This window comes from Paralichthys olivaceus, chromosome 8, assembly GCF_024713975.1.
Source record: "Paralichthys olivaceus isolate ysfri-2021 chromosome 8, ASM2471397v2, whole genome shotgun sequence".
In the NCBI taxonomy this organism is placed as follows: Eukaryota; Metazoa; Chordata; class Actinopteri; order Pleuronectiformes; family Paralichthyidae; genus Paralichthys; species Paralichthys olivaceus.
This window is the reverse complement of record NC_091100.1, coordinates 16,132,499-16,151,900: the sequence shown is the minus strand read 5'-3', so window position 1 is coordinate 16,151,900 and position 19,402 is coordinate 16,132,499. Positions and strand designations below refer to the sequence as shown.

The following is a 19,402-nucleotide window of genomic DNA, read 5'->3' as shown; positions in this document are numbered from 1 at the left end:
TTTCACCTATCTTTCATCAAGAGTATGTATGTTTTGATGCAATAACTGAATCAGGAGAATTACTCAAGTCTTTGGGAGAAACCAAGAGCTCACACAGTAACAGTAAATTAACACTGCATGGTTGCATTCCGATGTCTTTTTTAGTATTTTCTTAAAAGCTATTTTTTCATAGCGTTTTGCAGTGTACATTGCAACCATGCTCAATGACACGTTTACTGTTTGAATCACTTGCTTAATATAGCTGTGAAAACAACAGCCTGGAGCACTGTGTGTTATTGAAACTTTTGCAGAGGTAACCACAAGGTTATGATTCTGTGCAACAACAGAATTTGAAGTGTTATACTAGAGCGAAGCGGGACTTATTGTGGAGGTCACTAATTAGGTATGAAAATGAGTGTAAGATTTATTACTTTTACATGTAACCAATGTTGCCTCATTATTGTGGTCTATGTGAACCAGATTTGGTCAGGTTCTCTCTTGTTTTAAGTGTTTTTATGCCACACATCACCACCATCCACCTACACACAACAAAAATCCCTGGACTCCACCGTGATAGTCCGCTGGGCTCAGTTGAATATTTATGTGTACACAGAGAAATGACGAAAACTTCTATAGCCTTAAATAACCTCTGTCCATCCTATTCACTCACAAAGAAAACGTGGCCAGCACTATCCCGTCTCCCTGTCTGTGTTGTTGCTTACTTTTCTCTGACACCCATCCTCACAATAGCCATCTGTCTTTCACCAATTTAGTCTCACATTTAACCACTGTTGGTTGACTTGCTCCTCTCACCCATGTCTTCTGTCAGCAGCATAGTGAATGTAATAGCAACATGAATAGAGTGGTATTTGGTGCAAGTGTCATTCACTGTAGTATTTTAACTATGGGTGAAAAGAATGCTTTGGTTTTTCCAGTTGTCACTGAAATGACTTAGATTTGTTTTTATTTAATTAAATAAATAAATCCTTAAATTAACTTTAATTTCCTTCTTATTCAGCAGCTGGTCATACTCATGGTTGCCTCCCTACAATGGAAATGAAACATTGTTTGGAAAGTTCATCCCAACTCTGTTACAGAAGTTCAACAGTGCGTTTAATTTCAAGGCTTCATTTACTTCCACTGCTGCAGAAAAACTGCAAGTTTGCCAATGTGCTGTCCTGTTTTCTTTTAAATGTGCATGATTTTTCAGTTTTCAGTGACCTAAAGTTTACATTTTTCCCTTATTAGGTCAAGAACTTGAAAACATGTTTGACCTTGTAGTTTAGTTATGATTTATAGACACGGTCCAAGGAATTACTATTTTGGCAGTTGCTGTTCCATATTGAGAGGCTGGTGCAACTGATGGTGATATATGGGCTACCATGTCCAAGACATATGTAGGACTTATTCACACTACATCTATTTGTTTGAGTCCAAACCAATTCTCCCTGCTGTTTTTTCTGTTCTGCTTTACACTTTTTGACTCATTATAATAACAGTCTTTATTGTCCTTTCTTTTACTTTTCCCCCTTATGTTCCCTTGCCATATGTTTGCATTTTCTTCCTCTTGCTTTATTTTCCCCAATCCCCTCTTCCATCCCCACAATTCTACTCTTTTATTGCTCTTCTTTCCTCCTCTTAGTGCTCTCTAGATGCCCATCTCCCCACCCCAACCTCTGAATACTCTTTTCCACTTAATAATCATGGTCGTCATCTCATTCTGCCTCTGTCTTTTCTCATTCCCTTATGTCTAATGGCTAATGGACCATACAGACACAGTTAATGAATCCTGGCATCCATATGGGAATGAACACACAAATGGAGCACAGGCATGCTTTATACACAAGCCTAATATTTATGTGCAGATACACAAACACACAATCCTGGGTGGCTTTGAAGCACCTTAAGGAGATGAGTTGAAGAAGCTTTAGTCTAATGCCTGCAACTTCGCAGCATTCAAACCTTATTAAGATTGTGTAAATATAACAAGGTAAAAACATTTTGTGCAAACAACTACACATGTACACAAGCAAGTACAATATGTAGATTATCATAATCTAGAATTAGACACAAACTGAAACCATACCCTTGTTTCAGATGATCTAATCCTGCATTTTACATTTGTTGTGTCTGTGAACTTGTTCGAGGACCAGCTACAGGGGCTAATTTAACACACAAAAACTCAATAAGCAGCACCCATGTCAAGAGGACGTCTTTTCTGTCCGCATATCGATGCAAGGAAATCCCTCTTGGTGTGAATCATGCGCAGTAGTCTCGTGCTGAAATACAAAAATTCAGAGCTGCATTCCTGAGACAGTTGTTGCATGAATCATTTACAGTATGGACAAAAGGCCTGTGCTCATAAAGACACTAAACCAACTTTACATCAGCTCAAGCCACGTGCAGATAAAATAAGTAATCTCCCAGCCATTTGTGCACCTAATGAGTCACATGGGAATGACTTTCCTGTGGAATGATATAATACCTGACTGTATCTAAATTAAAGTTCAATCTGAATGCTTCCTATATGAGTATAACAGTTACTTTGTGACTCATGCTTTAGATGAGCTTAAATACCTGTGGCTTATTTCCTCGCCTGTATTTCTTTTATTTCTTTATTCCTTGCTCCATCCTTTTCTCTCTGCTTCATGTCACCTTTCTTTCTTAGTTTCCGACCACCTTTACTCTCCTTCTTTTCCCCATGATTCAGCTTGCCTACCTTAAAAAACTCATTAGCCTGGATATGAACACTGCCATCTTGCATGGGACATGTCATCTCGCCAGAGTCTGCACAGTATCCATCTGTTGATCTGTGGGTGTGTTGTGTTATTTATATAATGTACATTTGTTTCCCACGTATTCACTGTCGCAAGACACGCCAGTTAGTTTGTCAATGTCAATCTTCTGTTTGATTTCTTGGTAACTCATCAAGGTTGTAGAGAACTCAGAAGCCATAGACATTTAACAGTCAAATTGTCTCCATTTTGTTTAAGTTGTGTATGTAAACAACACCAGCTTCCGTTTCCAATTGAATCAAGATGATTGTAATTGTCTTTTACCAGGCTGTCGCTCACACTACATCTGAGGCTAGGTTTCCCCCTGTAGTGTAGCTGGAGGCTTTTTAAGTGTGTTGATCTCTTCAGGGGATAAGATTGATTTCATTCACAATGATTAACAGCCATCGCTGCCCCAGCTTATATGCATGAGTAATATGATATGTGTGTATTAGTGAATAAACCAAGGACAAAGGCTTAGGCATTTTGCCCTCCAAAATTGATTTCTTGCACTGTACTTCACTGGTTGCAAACATGACAGATAGCTGAAGTGCATCATAAAAGTTAAGTGTTGTTTATTTCAGTTTGGAACGTTGCATTTAAAATTGCCCACCACTTCAGAAATAGCATTGACATTTGCTCCCCTTCTGTAAACAGCTAACCATTGACTTGGTTCTTGCCTGTGTTTAGACACAACTAACAAATATGTGGAGTAAGTGCGAAATGTAAAAAAACACAATCACAAACAGTAATGATACTATTCCTCAGAAAAATGGTGGATTTGGAAATTTTTAACATGTGAGGGGGGTTGTGTAATGTAATTCAAACTCTAGACAGAAGAGGAGCAGTTAAATCAAAATCATCCACTGAAGAGAAGGTAAAAAGGTTTTGTTAAATGTGGGGCTGTAGAATTAGTTTCTGATTTGTTAAGTGTGTATTTTAATGGCATCTGTCAGGACGCTTGACTGCAGCACACCAAAAAATAATTGCTTGGCATTATCAATCAAGCATGTCAGAATGGTTTTCTGGATGGTTCCTACTCAATTTAAGTCCTGAATACATGGCTGGACTGGGTTAGTTTACTCTTGTTTGCCTGCAGGGCTTCCTGACTTCCTTTGCTGCTAAAAATAAAACTGGACAAAAATAGAGATCTAATGCAGGGTAAATCAATCAAGCTCCATTTATGGATTAAATTAACCAAGAAATGAAAGGCACACTTGCCGGTAGATAAGGTGGTTGAACTTCAGCCAATGAGATTTGTACAAAAGGTTTCCAGACATCGTCCTGATAATACTACTTAAGTGATGTAAGTGCAGACTAGCAAATTTACCTCAACTTCCAGACTTAATTTTTGTCCACTCTGCTCCTTCTTTTATTCCTCCTCTTCTCTCCTGTCATCTCGTATTATCTCTTTCAGTCATCCCTGCTACACCTTTGTCAGTGTAAACACTACCAGAGTTGTATCACTGTCATTGATTCCCTTGTCCAAATATCCCCTCTCTTGTTTTTAATTTACATTTTTGTTGAGAAATACATAAGAAAAAGAACAGATATAATCATCAAAACACAAAGGGAGTATGCCAGAGGTTACAGACACAATAAATATGATATAATAATATAAAATATAACTACTTGTTTAGAGTTCACTTTCCCTCACTCTGCATTCCCTTTCCCCTTCTCCCCCTTTGCTGTCTGCGTTCCACAGATTTGTTACTCTTGATAGACCTCCTCTCTTCCCTTCCTCAGATTCCTCCCCCTCTCCCTTTCTCCATTCCACCGTAGTTTCCTACCACCAGATGAACACTTTGTCTTTACCTCCTCACCCCTCTCCAACCCAGCCCTCCTCCTCAGTGTAGCGATTACGTTCCACTCCAGATTCCTGACTCCTGTCTGTTGGCGTCTCCTTGGGGCAGCGGAGAGGGGGAGAAGGAGAGGGAGTGTCAGCTGTAGACTGCTGGCCCCTTAAATGAATGACATAATTGGCATCCCGAGCATTCGCTGGGCTGGAAAGAGGCTGAGGGTGGGAGTCTGGGAAGGAAGTGCAATGTAGATTAGAAGCCGACTTTGGCAACTTTGCCCAATTTTTGAGACTCATAAAAGCGAATTCACACCACACCATCATTATTTTTTTGCGGCGTGCTCTGGCAGCAGAAACACAAATTTGGTCACGTACTTGTGCTTGACACTTTTCCAAACATGCATTCTCCATGTTTTCTATACAGTGAGTGATCCTGCCAGGCAGGAGAGTGGAGGGGAATCGGAAGTATTTTGTTGAACTTTTAGACAATGCTGTGAGTGAGCCAGCATGGCACTATACCAAGAGTCATAACAGGAGCAATGGCAAAGAATGTGGGCCTCCTCTTTTTAAATATAAATGACTGTCACTAATGATTCAGGGGATGTCATGGGGTGTCATATATTAGATATTTACATATGTTTATATATGTATGTATATATATATATATATATATATATATATATGTGTATATATGATAAGCCTTTTCCGAGGCCTTGACTCATTTGGACATTTCTTAAAGAATAAACCGCAAAATATTGCTTTTCATCCAAATACAACTATGATTACAAATTTTCTGAAGTTTAGACCTTAGTGATACCAAATCCTGTGATCATGTGAAACTGTATGACTATTTAGTCTAGAGAACATTTTGTTGTTTTCAAATCAAATAATGCAATTTATGCTCTAATATAAAGGCATATTTTGGAACTTGAAAGTGTGTGAACACTGAATGTATAGTACTCAGTATAGTAACCTTCACTGCGCATTTGCTCACATCAGGTGAAGAGTGTGCAAAGGTGAGAGGAATCAAATTCTGGCTTTGGGCCACATGCACATTTCACCTTGTATTATTAATCATTACACTTTGATGGTGTTTGGGTACAATTTTCAGTCAGTAATTTAACCTGGGCCTTAAATTACCCTAAGCCTATCCATTGTGAGGATAAGCTTGCAGTTCCAGGTCATTGCCTGTCTAATGTAAGCAGTCGTCACTTTGGAAAGATTCAGGATTATGATCAACTTGTTAGTCTTGACACCAGACCATGAACTGTTAAAGATATGTCATGTCATCTTTCATCTTCCTCACTCTGCTTAAGTTGCATTTAATTGTCTCTAAGTTCCACTGCCATTTTGAAGTCTTGACTGTCATTGACCCTTTTTGTTTTAAGAAACAAATGTTCTGTTTTACAATATTTCAAGTGTTACAAGAATAGACATCTTATTTGTCCTGATTTTGCTCTGAGCAGGTTACATGACCTTTGAGTGGTCATTAAGACTAAAAGAGGGCTAAATAAATACAATCCATCTGCGAACTTCGATGATTTTTTTCTTGCTTTCCTGACAGTGCTTATCACTTCAAACCATCTTTAACCACACACCACTGTGTTAATACTTGGTAGCAGTTTAGTGTTAGTATAATTGGGTGATGATTAAACATTAGCATCAATGGTTTGGTTTTGACACTCACCTCTAGTTTTTATTGTATTAAAGAATTGATTTATTATTGCATTTATTTTGGCTGTACTGACAAAAGAAGTAAAGACACTATTGACACAATTTAGATGAGTTTCTTTTTTTAAAGACAGATTTAAAATCAAAACAAAAGCAAGAATGTTGTCACTGCAATCAACTATTACTTTTGTAAAATGTGAGCTGCACATAACATCGACTAGAATCAGCTGCATTGTCTTCGTCTGTTTGAGCTGAAGATCACAACCTTCAAGTGTCAATGTGCTCAGTGTGTTGTTCTCCATTAGACAGGCAAAGTAATCAAAAGTATTTTGGAGCAGCTGGCTCATACCTATTAGGTTCACTGGTGAAGACTCATTAAACATTTTATGATTAAAATTGCTCCTTTATAACTTGCCCTTGTTTGTTCAGCAGAATCAGCTACACAGGAAATCAGACACACTATGCACTAAAATAGTGGATAATTCATAGGACCACCACTAGTCCATAACAGCATAGACATCCAAGTACAGCGGAGGGATGCTGATGCAGCACGGGCTGACTGTCCTGTCCTTGTAGTGCTTGAAATAAGTGAACAAATGAACCACAAAATGGCTTTGCCTCACTGTGGAGTTGACCGTACAATCACGCAATGTCAACAACCCCTTTGGTCTAGGGCAAAGCGGCCCAGCTCTGTTGTCTGTTAATGTTAACACTGAGTGCGAGAGGCTTGCTGGTGGTTCAGTGAACTGCACAGTGCAAATCATACACTTTCATGAACTTGAATACAGCTCATGTGCTGTAATCCTCTTTCTATCAAACATAATTACAAAATAATTTCTGTAAAATGCAGTTTGTTTTCCTGTGTTGTGCAGATTAGCTTGAACCTGGACAATTGTGCTGCAAATTTCAAATAACCGCTCACAGTTCTTAAAATAACAGTCATACCACTCAGTATAGATGTGCATTGAGACTGAACATCAGCAAAAGAAATAAAGCTCTTATAGGGTATATAAAAGCACATATTTGGAGGCCACTGCCAATTTTACTGCCGCTATACCATCATATATTTCTGCATATTAAAATTAGTTTTGAGTCAAATTAAAAATACCAAAAATAAAAAAAACATGGATAAAAAATAACATGGAAAAACATGGATAAGTTCCATAACATCATATTCCTATCGCTGTAACAAAGCTCTGATCAAGCTAAAACTGTCAGATCCATCAAAGAGGTTGCTTTGTTTTGGATTTTAGCATCTGAATCATCCCACCCCCTACCCCTTTCCCCAACAAATAGCATAGGCGACAGGAGACATTACAAATGGCAACTCTGAGACTCCCTTGAGAAAACAAATGGGATTCCCCTGACACCCCCCTGCCCGAGTCAGTTAACGACCTTTCACCCTTTGACCAGAACTAACGGCAACCTTCAGTCTGACCTTTATATTCAGACAGATGGAGACGTTGCAAAGCTCCTGCCTCTCCTACTGCCTCTCTTTAAGGGCAGAAGCAATGTTTTGTAATGAATAGTAAGTGACTCTTGCTTTTTGTCATACACAATTTAATTATCATATATCTCGATTTGTGTAAAAAGCAGCGTGGCATCAGTGTAGCTGTTTTTATATGTAGTATTACTCTAACTGCAGGGGGGGGTTCCATTCGGCAGTTTATAATGATTGCATATTATTACATTATACAAAAGATTTTGCTCCTACCTACATAAAGAATTGTTATTTGTCCCGGCGATATGGATTTTTGCAGTGGTCTCGTCTTTTTGGTGTCTCATGGTATTGACACACTGAGATAATTATATCTTTGAAAAAGATTTAACTGAGTCATATATAGCCTATAACTCATCATGTGGCACAAGCAGCAAAATGCAGCAGAAATTTCCCAACATAAATTAGGTTTACTATAGTCATTAAATGTTTTTTTTGTGTTTTAGAGCTATCCTCAAGTTTTCAAGATTAATAAAGGTGTGGTACATCACAAGTTTTCCTGGAGATTGAAAGCGATGGTTGACCTCTAAAGCCTTAAGGACATATTGTCTGGTTCAATGAAAGGGTGCTGTCTGTCTCCGTGTCCCTTTAGATACCCGACAGTGGTAAAAGCATTATCCTTGTATGTCTGTTTCTCAGATGGATAGGCTTGATGTGGTGTGACTGTTAAGTTTGATTTATGGCCTGTTTCAGACAGTGGAATGGGGTGACTCACCTACAAATGGTCCCAAATCAGCAGCTGTTTCAAATCCTTTTACTAAACAATGCAGGAAGGTTGACCTCCTTTTGACCATTTAACTACAGTCACAGATTGGTTGAAGATTAGGGCAACTTTGGGTGGTTGAATTACTAATTGACCAATCTGCTGTAAAAAGATATAGTTTATGAAATACAGTTAGATATACACACTTAAAGTGCAGTGAGTATGCTTTAAAAAACAAATACCATGCATCTTTTTATCACGTCATAAAAACACTCTGACCACAGCTTGCTTTTAAAACAGCAACAATTCTCATGTGTACTTAGCAAGTTGTTCCAGCCACAGCCCATCTGTGAATTTGACCTGTCTCAGTGGCCCGGTCTCGCCATGTAATCCTACACTGACTTGATGATGCTTAATTCGTGGATCTGTCGCTTCTTTGTGAATCTATAACTGTATTTCTGAATTCAACATCTAAAAACCTTTACACAGTACTTCATATGTCTTATTGTTGGACTGAAATGCCTAACATGCAGGCCTTTGTCTTGTTTGAAAGTGAGAACACAATCACAGATATGATTGAAATCTAATGGAGCAACATGGGGGGAAGATCTGCCTAAATCAGTAAAACCTTTTGTGAACATGTCACTTATGTGTTTGGAGGATATTGCTCATATGTTTTATTTTAGCTTTTTTGTTTTGAATGACATTGTTTTAAAAGGGACTAAAATAAGACAAAATAATACTCAGGTGTTCTGATGAACTTTATCCTTTTTAAACACCAGGGATGATTAACACTTCTTTTATCATTTGTTAGAAAAAAAGGAGGTTTGTTTTCAGGACGTTGGTGTGCAGTCAGATTTACTGTCTCTCATCTTACTGTGTTACTAAAGTGGGCCTTTGTGGTTGAGACAATGATCCACAGACAACACAGGGAAGCTCACCCCTTGGCTTCCTGGTCATTTACCAATTCCTAGTTGACCTACCTTTCCGTGTAAGGATCTTAATGAGTCTGGTCCTTTGCCAGCCCTGGGCCATCATGGTCCGCCTGCTCACGTGGTAGCTATTCAACACTGTTGGATTCACACAGGGTGCAGAGATGAGATTTGATCCCACATTGATGTAAGGATTCAGAGTGGCAGAGTCTGCATAAGCCCAGATAATATTATCAAGTCAATCTGGGGTTGCTGCAAAATTATTTTTAAATATGTGGGGGTCACATCAGCAATAATGCCTCGAGAAGAACTTTTAAAAACCTTTCTCAGTTCAAAAGTTAATCTATAATGCAGACGTCTTGTATAAAATGCAAGTTACAACAGTTTACCATTTGGTAAATCAAAACAGAAAATTAACTGTCAAATGTAGCCTTTCTTTGTCATGAGCTTAAACTGGCATATTTCACTAGTTTCTAACATTTTACAGGGTAAGTATTAGATAAACGACTATATAGAAAATAATTTACATATTAGGGCAATGAATTTAATATTTAGCTGCAGTCCTAATGCTGATACATGTGGAATTTTGTTTCAGAACAATTTTCGTTTCCCAAATCCTCAAAAACCTTCCTGGTGGGTTGTATCTCTGTAAACGTTAGACCCTCATTTGTCATCGTTGCTTCATTGTGTAATTAATGCCTCCTTTGAACCTATTCATCTCCATCAGTTGCAGCAGCCTTCTCTGCCTCACAGCACAGCTGGTGAAAGGCCATTGATAACAATGAAAGAGGCTTTTCCCTCTGTGGTACTTGTGGCTGAGGTAATGGGGCAATGTGCAGGTTAATCCCTTAATCTTCATCACAGTTTGGTAACCAGAGAGCCAAGTATAGTCAGTTCAACCTGATAGGTACTTACCAGTGGTAGCTCTTCAGCATGTTAAGCACCCACAGCGAGTCAGCAACCACCACCTATACATCGTTCAGATATAACAGAATAGTTTCAAGTACTCTGGTTCCTGACATCAGATCTCCACATTGCCCAATGAGTTATTTAAATCAATAAAATGAGATGACATAGTAGTTACGTCTAAATATGAGGTTGTTTATGCGGCAGGCTTACTCATGCTCATGATGACCGCTCCAACTTTGACAAATAGGTCTGGTGTGTTTTTGTGTGTGAGACGACAGTAGGGCAGAGATCACATTGCACAGCTCTAAAATGAAGCAACTTTAATGCACAATTAAGTTACCATGAGAAGTGGAAAAAAAATTGGTTCATTATAAATCTGTAGAGGGATAAATTACACAGTGGGAAACACTGTCCTTTGTCAAGTATGCTAAATGTCGTCATGATGTGGGATCTGGGTCTCTCATTGTGAATAACTAAATGAAATTAACCATAAATGCTTTGGTTTAGGCATAGTTTGTCATTGCCTGGAGCCTCTGGTTATTGCAGGTTATATCTAATTTGACTAAAGCCATGTTCTTCGTTACTCTGTTTCACAGTGTGAACTCAATCACTACATTTGGCCTCAAATTTGTCATCAACATCTGCTCCTAATATCCTGGAAAATGTGTGCAAATAGGCTCATTCATACAAATGTAAAGTCTGCAAGTCTTTGGGTGAAGGATTATGACCTAAATTTAAACTTTAGTGGATGTTGGATTGTCGTTCCAAAAATATTCTGCCAAGATTTCAGGCCTCCGTTTCTCCTGTTCTTCTCCCATCTGCCAACAAAATGGTGTCCATCTGATCCCACAGGAGGTTTTCTGGCCGCCTTCGATTTGGCATGTGCCCATACTGTGAGATTTGACAGTGTAATTTTCCCTGACAAGCTGATGGTTAGTGTTCGTTCAGTCAGGCCAGTCAGTGTAATTTGGTTTGTGTTGATCGTCCGTTCCCATGTTGTGATTCTATCTGATTTGTTGCACTGTGTTATTTTGTCACTGTTCAGCTCTTGGTATTGAATGGCTGTAATGCAGAATGAAGGGGTGAATACATTTTTTCTACTGATACTACTGATGATGTAGGTAGCAGCCTTCTTTAGGCCTGAATCATGATATTTTCATATAAAACACATGAGCTCTGGAACTTTAGGTTAATTTCACTCAAATTATTGAGTTCTCTGCTTGTGGTGTTTTCATAGCCCTAATCCTATTTTCAAAAGGATACGAACACATGTTAATAATAAACATATTAATTTCTACTTTAATTTTGATGTAATGTTCCTTTACAGCCCATTAAGCTTCCTGGGCACTGGGTAGTGCAACAGATCTCCTCCTTTTCTTTAACTTGCACACAGATCTTGTAGTTACAGCTCAAGTAAGGCAGGTACTATTTTGCTTGATGACAAGAGCCATGATGTGGTTGGAAAAGAGAGGGATCACCTGTACCCGTATTAATAATGAATTAAAAGCCCATGCCTCAAGCATAGTACCTCTTCTCATGCACTGACAAACAACTGATCAGAATATTGTTCTGTCTGCTGGCAGTCAATGAGGCTTGTTTAACTCCCTTTCACAAGTTTCCCTGTTGTTTTTAAAACACTCACTGCATTAGTTTATTCATCCATTGCTCTTGATTGTTTCTGCTTGGCCTACTTCGTGGTTCTCCATAACTGTCACGGGGTTGTCGAGCTAGCTTTAAAGAAAGCATTTGCCTGCTTCAGTTGACATCTGTCTTACAACACACCGGCATTAAGAAGTTCGAGGAGGGACGTAGAAAGACAACAGCGGCGCAAACCCAAGCACATACTTGGTGTCTTTCTTTCTCTGTGTCTGCTGAAAGCCGTTGTATGTTGTCTTTGATGCATATCCCCAGGGATTTGCTTCACACACAGGAAAGAGTGCTCGGCTTCTCAATATTTTACGAGGAGAAACTCTCAAAAATGACTGGTCACCTGGTCTGTGATGGCGCAGTGAGGATGGACAAATGGATGTGTAGACAAAAACCCACTAAATACTGAGAAGAAAGTATGTTCAATTTTACAGCAAAGAAAGAAATCGATTAATATAGAAGTTAGCCTGGCTTTTCCTGGAAATATTCTTGAGAGAAACGGTTAGCCTTATCGAAATCTCACTGGGAAGAGTTTAAACCCTTAACTATGGAGCAAAAATCAGTCTAAACTATAGAAATAATGTGGCATTTATTGGGATAATTATCAATATTAGCTGATATTAAATTATTTTATCTTGATGTAGTTTTTGGCCATATCGTCCACATCTAATTTTTAATCTGTTATTAACATCTCTCTGTGTTTTATTCTCTTCCAGTCCTTTGTGCAAAGAACCTGGCAAAGAAAGACTTCTTCCGTAAGTAAACCCTATTTTTACGTGTTGCTATTCTTGCCCCCGCCTCCCCACGCCTTGTGCATTAGAATGGTCCCTGTCAGTGGTGGCAGCTTGCTGGCGTTTGAAGCCATTCTGTAAATGCAGACCCTTAGGAGCTGTCTGTTGTTACTCACCAGGAGGCCTGGCATCACACAGGGAATCACTGCTAACCCAACTTTAGTCATAGATATCCGGTCCACTTAATTAAAAAGCTTCAATTGAACTTGACAGGCATAACACATTATTCAGTGCAACCCATGGTCAAGACCATATTTCTATTAAAATGGAGATAATTCCAATTCATTTAGACAAAACATTTTAATTTCTGATTTTGCATTTATTTCACACTTCCCTATTTGCCTTTCTGTTAAAACACAAGCCAATTAGATTATAGAGCAATATAATTTAATATTTAGATCAGATCAGAGGGGATGAAACACTTAAATACTCACTGAAAGACAAGAAATGCTGATTATTGGAGGTCATACAAGGAAGGAAGCTGTACTGCATTAGTTAACATTAAGCTTTTGATGTATTATTGATTTCCAACAATGGGACAGTTTCCTAAAAAACTCACCATTTACCATAGTTGTCAGCTGTGGTCATTATTAAAACACTTAATTGCAAAAGTAGCATGCTGTTTACACAGTATGTTGGTTTTCTATTAACCTAGAAGTCATGGATACAAATAATAGTGGTTTAATTTTTGCCTAACACACACACAAGCATAGCGCTAGCAGAGAGAAGGAAGTATGAGGACAGCAGAAGGGTGACTGAACAGGTTTGACTTGTGTGAAGTATCGATGCCCAAAGGTATATAGTCTGACACATTGAAAATACACATACACAGTTAGACAGAGCAACGCATAGAGCGCCAGATAAACACACAGAGTAGAATCCGCTATTAGATTGCCACCTGAAAAACATGCAGAGGGAAAGTCTCCCTCTCTTTCACACAAAATAATGTTTTCTTTACAATAAATAATCAGAGACAGTATGACCGGTTCATTTGACCAATATTTTTGTGTTTTTTTTTTTTCTCTGTGAATGCAATGTTTTTGATTAAATGTTGGCAGCCTGCCACTAAATCAACACTGATTGATGCTACTTTCTTTTTTTGCCTTTTTAAATGGGTAAAATCGTATCTTGTTGTAGAGCTACATGCAGTGCATTCATTTGCTCAGCTCCTCCTTGCCTCTCTCTCTCTCACTCCATCTTTCTCTCTCGCTTGTGACTTCAGTCCCCTAAATGTTTCAGATAGGATGTTGAACGTCATCGCACACGTGAGAGGGTTATTTATGAGACTAGTTTTGGATGTGCATGAAAGAAACCACCTCACTTGCCTCTGTCTACTTTTCCAGGGTTGCCAGATCCCTTTGCCAAAGTGGTGGTGGACGGTTCAGGACAATGTCACTCTACAGATACTGTGAGAAATACGCTGGACCCAAAATGGAATCAACATTATGATCTGTAAGTCAGCAAGAGTTCTGGGGGGGGGGTCATCTGACGTGTTGCTGTATGCCACACACAGAAACACATGCAGTGTGTGTGTGGTTAACATTGATCTGTGTTGATGCTGGTTTAGCTCTCTTGTTATGTCTGTGTGTGCAACTGCAATGACAAGTGTTTCAGGAATGTAGATTGTTTTGTGTGTGCAGAAACACCCATCTGTGAAACCTTTGAGACGTATTACATGTGAACAAAACATCTCGTTGAGTGAGATTTTAGAAATTCCTCAGCACAGGCTTCGCCAGACATATTCATAGGAGATTATTGTGGTAAAACACAACTCGTACTAATAGATTAATTCCGTCTTGCTCAAATAAGAGATTCTAACTTTTTTGGATTCTAAAACATGGGTTTTGCTTTGTAGTTTTCCTCTATTTGTCTGAGCCAAATGTAGCATCACAAATGGGGAATCTTTCAAAAGAAATTGCAGAGATTTCCAGTTCTGCTTCCAACATCTCAAAAGTGAATAAGACTTTTTTCCGCTACTATATTTTCTAGACTAAATGGTTAAATGATAGTTGATTGAATTTAATTGTCATTCAATTTTCAGCAGTTATAATGAAATAACATTTTCCTTTTAACTGCTTTTTGGTCAATAAACATGTGAAAGTACATTTTTGTAACTACAGACACATCTGGCCTCTCTGCATGGTCACACAACTTCCCAACACACACCTGTTTCGCAATGCTTCTTCCCACCTGTCAACATGCACCTGAAATCCCTCCTTCTTTTGCATAATTTTCTTCCCCCTCCTGGATCCCCACCCTCTTGGAGAAGTATGTTCCACGCTAGTGACCCCTGGCCTCTTCCTTTGGTTCAGGAAATGACTAACATGCCACAGAAAGTAGATGAGAGTTTGGGTTTGGCAGAAGGCCAGCTCACACACCCCTGTCTGGAGCCTCCAGCTTTAGGAGTTGGGGTCTTTTCCCACATGACACTTATATTGCCAGATGCCTTGATGCTCTATACTGGGAATAATAAATAAGACAAAAATACAACTTTAAAAAAATATATTTTTTTTACCTACAAATAATGCTCTGTGATTCATGTTGGTGTCCTTGACAGAAGATGTTTGAGAACAAACCAAACCAAGTATTTGATAACATTTGCGACTTGTTGAGTGTTCATGACCTCACAATATTATAGAGGTCTGGTTTTGGCAGATTGTCTCCTCATGTTGAGCTGCCAGTTTTCAGCTTTCAGGACCACTTTGGTTGGAGGGATATATTTGTTTTCTGTGCGTATATCCACACTGATACGTTTTAGTTTTAAAACGCATCACTTTGCTACTTTTTCTAACCTGCCATACACACAACTAAAAGTTATCAGTGCGGATGTAGCCTGTGTTTCTTGACCATTCTCTACAAATCATGCTTTTGCAACATTAGTTTTTCCCCCAGTAATAAAAGGCTGAGCAGACCGATGGCGCAGCTGCAGTGAGTTTTTACTATCCTCACGGCAATCCAAAAATGCATTGATAATAGTTGCCAAGTCGACTCTTTTCGTCAGATCATTGCCTACCACAAGCCTTGGAGTTTTGTATTGCACACATGCCCACCCGCAGTATAATCAAAAAGTGAGGAACTCCAGGCTTTTCTAATTGTTTAAGCTGGGGAATATTTCTCTGCTTTATTCCTCTCTGCCGTGAGTTGGCACCGTCAAAGCATGGGGTGACTTGACACTTGGGAGAACGTTATTAGCAAATAAATGGTTTGCTGGAAATGTCTGGAAATGTGCAAAGTCATTATTGTTAACTCATTAAGTATTTTGTCTTTCTCAGTCCTGGACTGGCAGCAAAGGTTCAGCTAACCTCAACAGGCATTTTGCCATCTAGTGTGTGCATTGGATCCAGACCTTTTTATTGTTATTGCATATTTCCATTAAGAGAGGCAACAAAGATTTGTGAAAGCCCATGTCCAGAAGTATAAGAGGAGAAGAATACTCAAGGTACTTGGTATGAACAAGTCAGAGCTGTAGAATGCCCTCAGGTTTATGTTTCCCTTAATAGATGTTAAAAATAAAGGATATCCAACATAAATATAAAAAATATACAATATTTTATTTCCCATGGTATCATATGATCCGCTGCAATAAAGATTTGGGGAAGTCCTGCAGGTCTGGATTTAGTATGTTCTTGAAAGCGAATCTAAATTTCCACTGCTGTTGTCTGTAGGATTAAGATTGCTTATCCTTATTTTGTTGTTGATGTAACCACCTAATAAAGTGTGTCCGTGCATGTGTCCCGTGTGCGCAAGAGTTTTTCCTGTTCTTGTTTCCAAAATGGATTTTAGTGGTTGTTTCTTGTTGAAATTGAAATTAACACAGTAAACGAAAAAAGGAATATGCTAAGAACACCAGATTAACCCAGAACATATTGGTCTGTGTGAACCTTGCTCAGCCTCTTTAAAGTGGAATAGCTAGATGGATGGATATTATGACATGTGCGAATTAATTACATTGTGAATTTATCCTTAATGGTTATGTTTTCTTTTACTGGGAACTTATAAAACCAAGTCTAGAAATGTTTTGAATTAAGGATAAGATTTTTGCCCAGAGATTAAATGAATGCACATGAAGGTAACTTTGATAGCAGACCTGTTCATTTCGTCTTTTTGTCTGGATAAATCAAACTTAGTTGGTTTCCACACCAAACATATTGTGGCCTTCACAGTTTCTGGTCAGTCATCTACCATCTAAAGAAGACAGGGAGACTGTTCAGTCTGTAGGTATACTGCCATCCTCTTTCTACTCTTCTTTGAAATCTAGGTACTCCTTTTAAAAGTTCAGCCCTCTCCATCTGTAGACATTTTCTGCTATGGTCATGTTGCAACAATTAAGTATGTGCAAAATTAAACAATGATGAGGTTACTCACACTGTTTTGCTTCTGCATTTGTGATTGAGGAAATAACTTTGGTACACCTGTTCTCTTGTGCTTGGACGCTCTCATTGTTTTGTCTGCTCTTTCACTTCTCCTTTTTTTGGTGCTTCAACCCCCCAGTTTTGCACAACGCACCTCTGCATTACATTAACCTTTTAATCTCAAAACTGCACCATGTGAAAGGACGGGCATGAGACTAAACTTAGAACACTCATCGTCCTCAGGGATATGATTAGAGCAGCATCACAGCGCTCAAACAGAAGCAAAACACATTTAGTCATGATTGCACAATGCTTAGAGCATGATGTGCTTAGTCGAAATTCATCTAATCACAGTAAACAACAGCATTGCACAAATCAAATTCATGTGAAATCATTTAAATGCTTCATTTCATATTTCAGTGAAAAATCTACAAGTAGTGAAATGTCATTTCCCTATAACCCTTCATATTATGGTGTGATAGGAGGCTTTTACCAGATTGCAAATTTATCACAGCTTTACCTCTAGTGGCCTTTAGTCTAAGCATTTAAGGATGTCACCTCAGTGCAGTCATCTGTCCATTTGTTATTAGACTGTGATAATTGCTAGAATGAAATCAACAAGTTGTAATTTTATCTCAGTGGCAACTTCTGTGATTTAGCTCACATACTAAGCCTAGGGAAACCCCACTCCTTGTATGTGATATACAGCAATATACAGAGTTCTGCATCAGATCTGACTGTTAGGCTGTAATTATGTCCGTGTGTGTTTGTGTGCGAGTGCGTGTCGGTGAATGATTTTACATTTGAATGTGGAACTCTTGTGTGTTTACTGTACAAGCTGTCTGGGCCTCAGACAGCGGTGGAGCACTTCACGGGAACTTCCTCTGTTCGTCAACCACGACTAGACTGGCCTCAGCTGTGCTAAATCAACACACACACACACACACACACACACACACACACACACACACACACACACACACACACACACACACACACACACACGTTTAAAAATCAACTAATTTGCCTCATTACACAGTCTGAAAGTCTACATTGCAGACACAGCAAGCATTATACTCAAGCTGTCAGGAGAAGAAGTTTTAAAAGATACATAATAGAAGTTTAAGTTTCTTGGTGTATCTTTAGTCAGCTTGTGGGTTTTTTAGGTACAGTTTTGAGTTGAGGAAAAATATTTCCTTAAAGTTTGTGGTTTCTGCAATTTTCACTGACGCACTTGTTATTTTCCTGGTTAGTGCCCATGTTGTTTCAGCAACAAAAAATGCACTTGCACCCAGCTGATTGCCCATTTTCTAGTTGGTGTTAGAATTAGCTGTGATCAAGTGCATTGTTAGTGTGTTGCTTCTAAAGGCAATGGAAAGCAATTGCATTGATCAACAAAAACCTTTGATCAATGCTGCAGTATCTCACTGGTATCTTAAGGACACAGTATCAAGATAGTAATATGTGCCAACATTGGTGGGTGTAAAACACGCGTACACTGCTGAAAACGTACAAAGATTATTGCCCAAAAGTAAAAGTGTTTTCATATCAATCTGCCAAGGTGCCAGCACACCTGGCTTTTAAAGAGAATGCAAGATGGTATTCTGGTTGTTTTATTGCATATGGCTCCAAAAACCACCCCAGGATTAATCACTGAACTAAGTGCATCCTTTTTCAACCATGCACCAGGTGCAGTGAGTCTTTCTTCCATCGTTAAACTCACAGAAGTGGATTTGGACACGTCCTTAATGCACTTGTGCCATGCACTGTAGATCATGTGCTTGGATCATTAAATGTCTCACTGGATCCTTTAAAATTCTGCACATAATGATACTACTGCAAACTACACCTTACTTTATCATCACTCCTCTTTTCTGTGTTATTGACCTCTTTTCTTTTATTCCCTCTCTTCCCCATCAGATACATTGGAAAGGCAGACTCCATCACCATCAGTGTGTGGAACCACAAGAAGATCCACAAAAAGCAGGGCGCAGGTTTCCTTGGCTGTGTCCGCCTCCTGTCCAATGCCATCAACAGACTAAAAGACACTGGCTGTAAGTACCTGTTAATGTTTGTGTATTATTGGGTTCATACTCTTTATCTTTGAACTCTTACTTAAAACAGGTTACAGGTCTCTGGTCCCTTCATGCTTCCTCTGCATGCCTACTGTGACCTTTACTCTAAGGTGCCAGTCGAGCTTTTTTTTGTTTATTACGATGATGTAATATCTGATGTTGTAATGCAAACTGAAGAATAGTTCTTGCAAACAAAGGTAGACTATTAAGTTACTTTGATTTGATATATGCACATACATGCTGTGCCTCAGTTATATCTGGCTACAGCAGTGT

General features: G+C 38.8%; 1 protein-coding gene across 1 annotated transcript in view; it reads left to right on the top strand.

Moving 5' to 3' along the window:
• LOC109627350 (E3 ubiquitin-protein ligase SMURF2) overlaps positions 1–19,402 on the top strand; it is a 61,196-nt gene that overhangs the window by 12,541 nt on the left and 29,253 nt on the right. Inside the window, exons 2-4 of the mRNA XM_069530275.1 lie at positions 12,628–12,666; positions 14,046–14,154; positions 18,975–19,108. Of these exons, the coding sequence (XP_069386376.1) occupies positions 12,628–12,666; positions 14,046–14,154; positions 18,975–19,108 (282 nt within the window). The remainder of the gene's footprint in view (positions 1–12,627; positions 12,667–14,045; positions 14,155–18,974; positions 19,109–19,402) is intronic.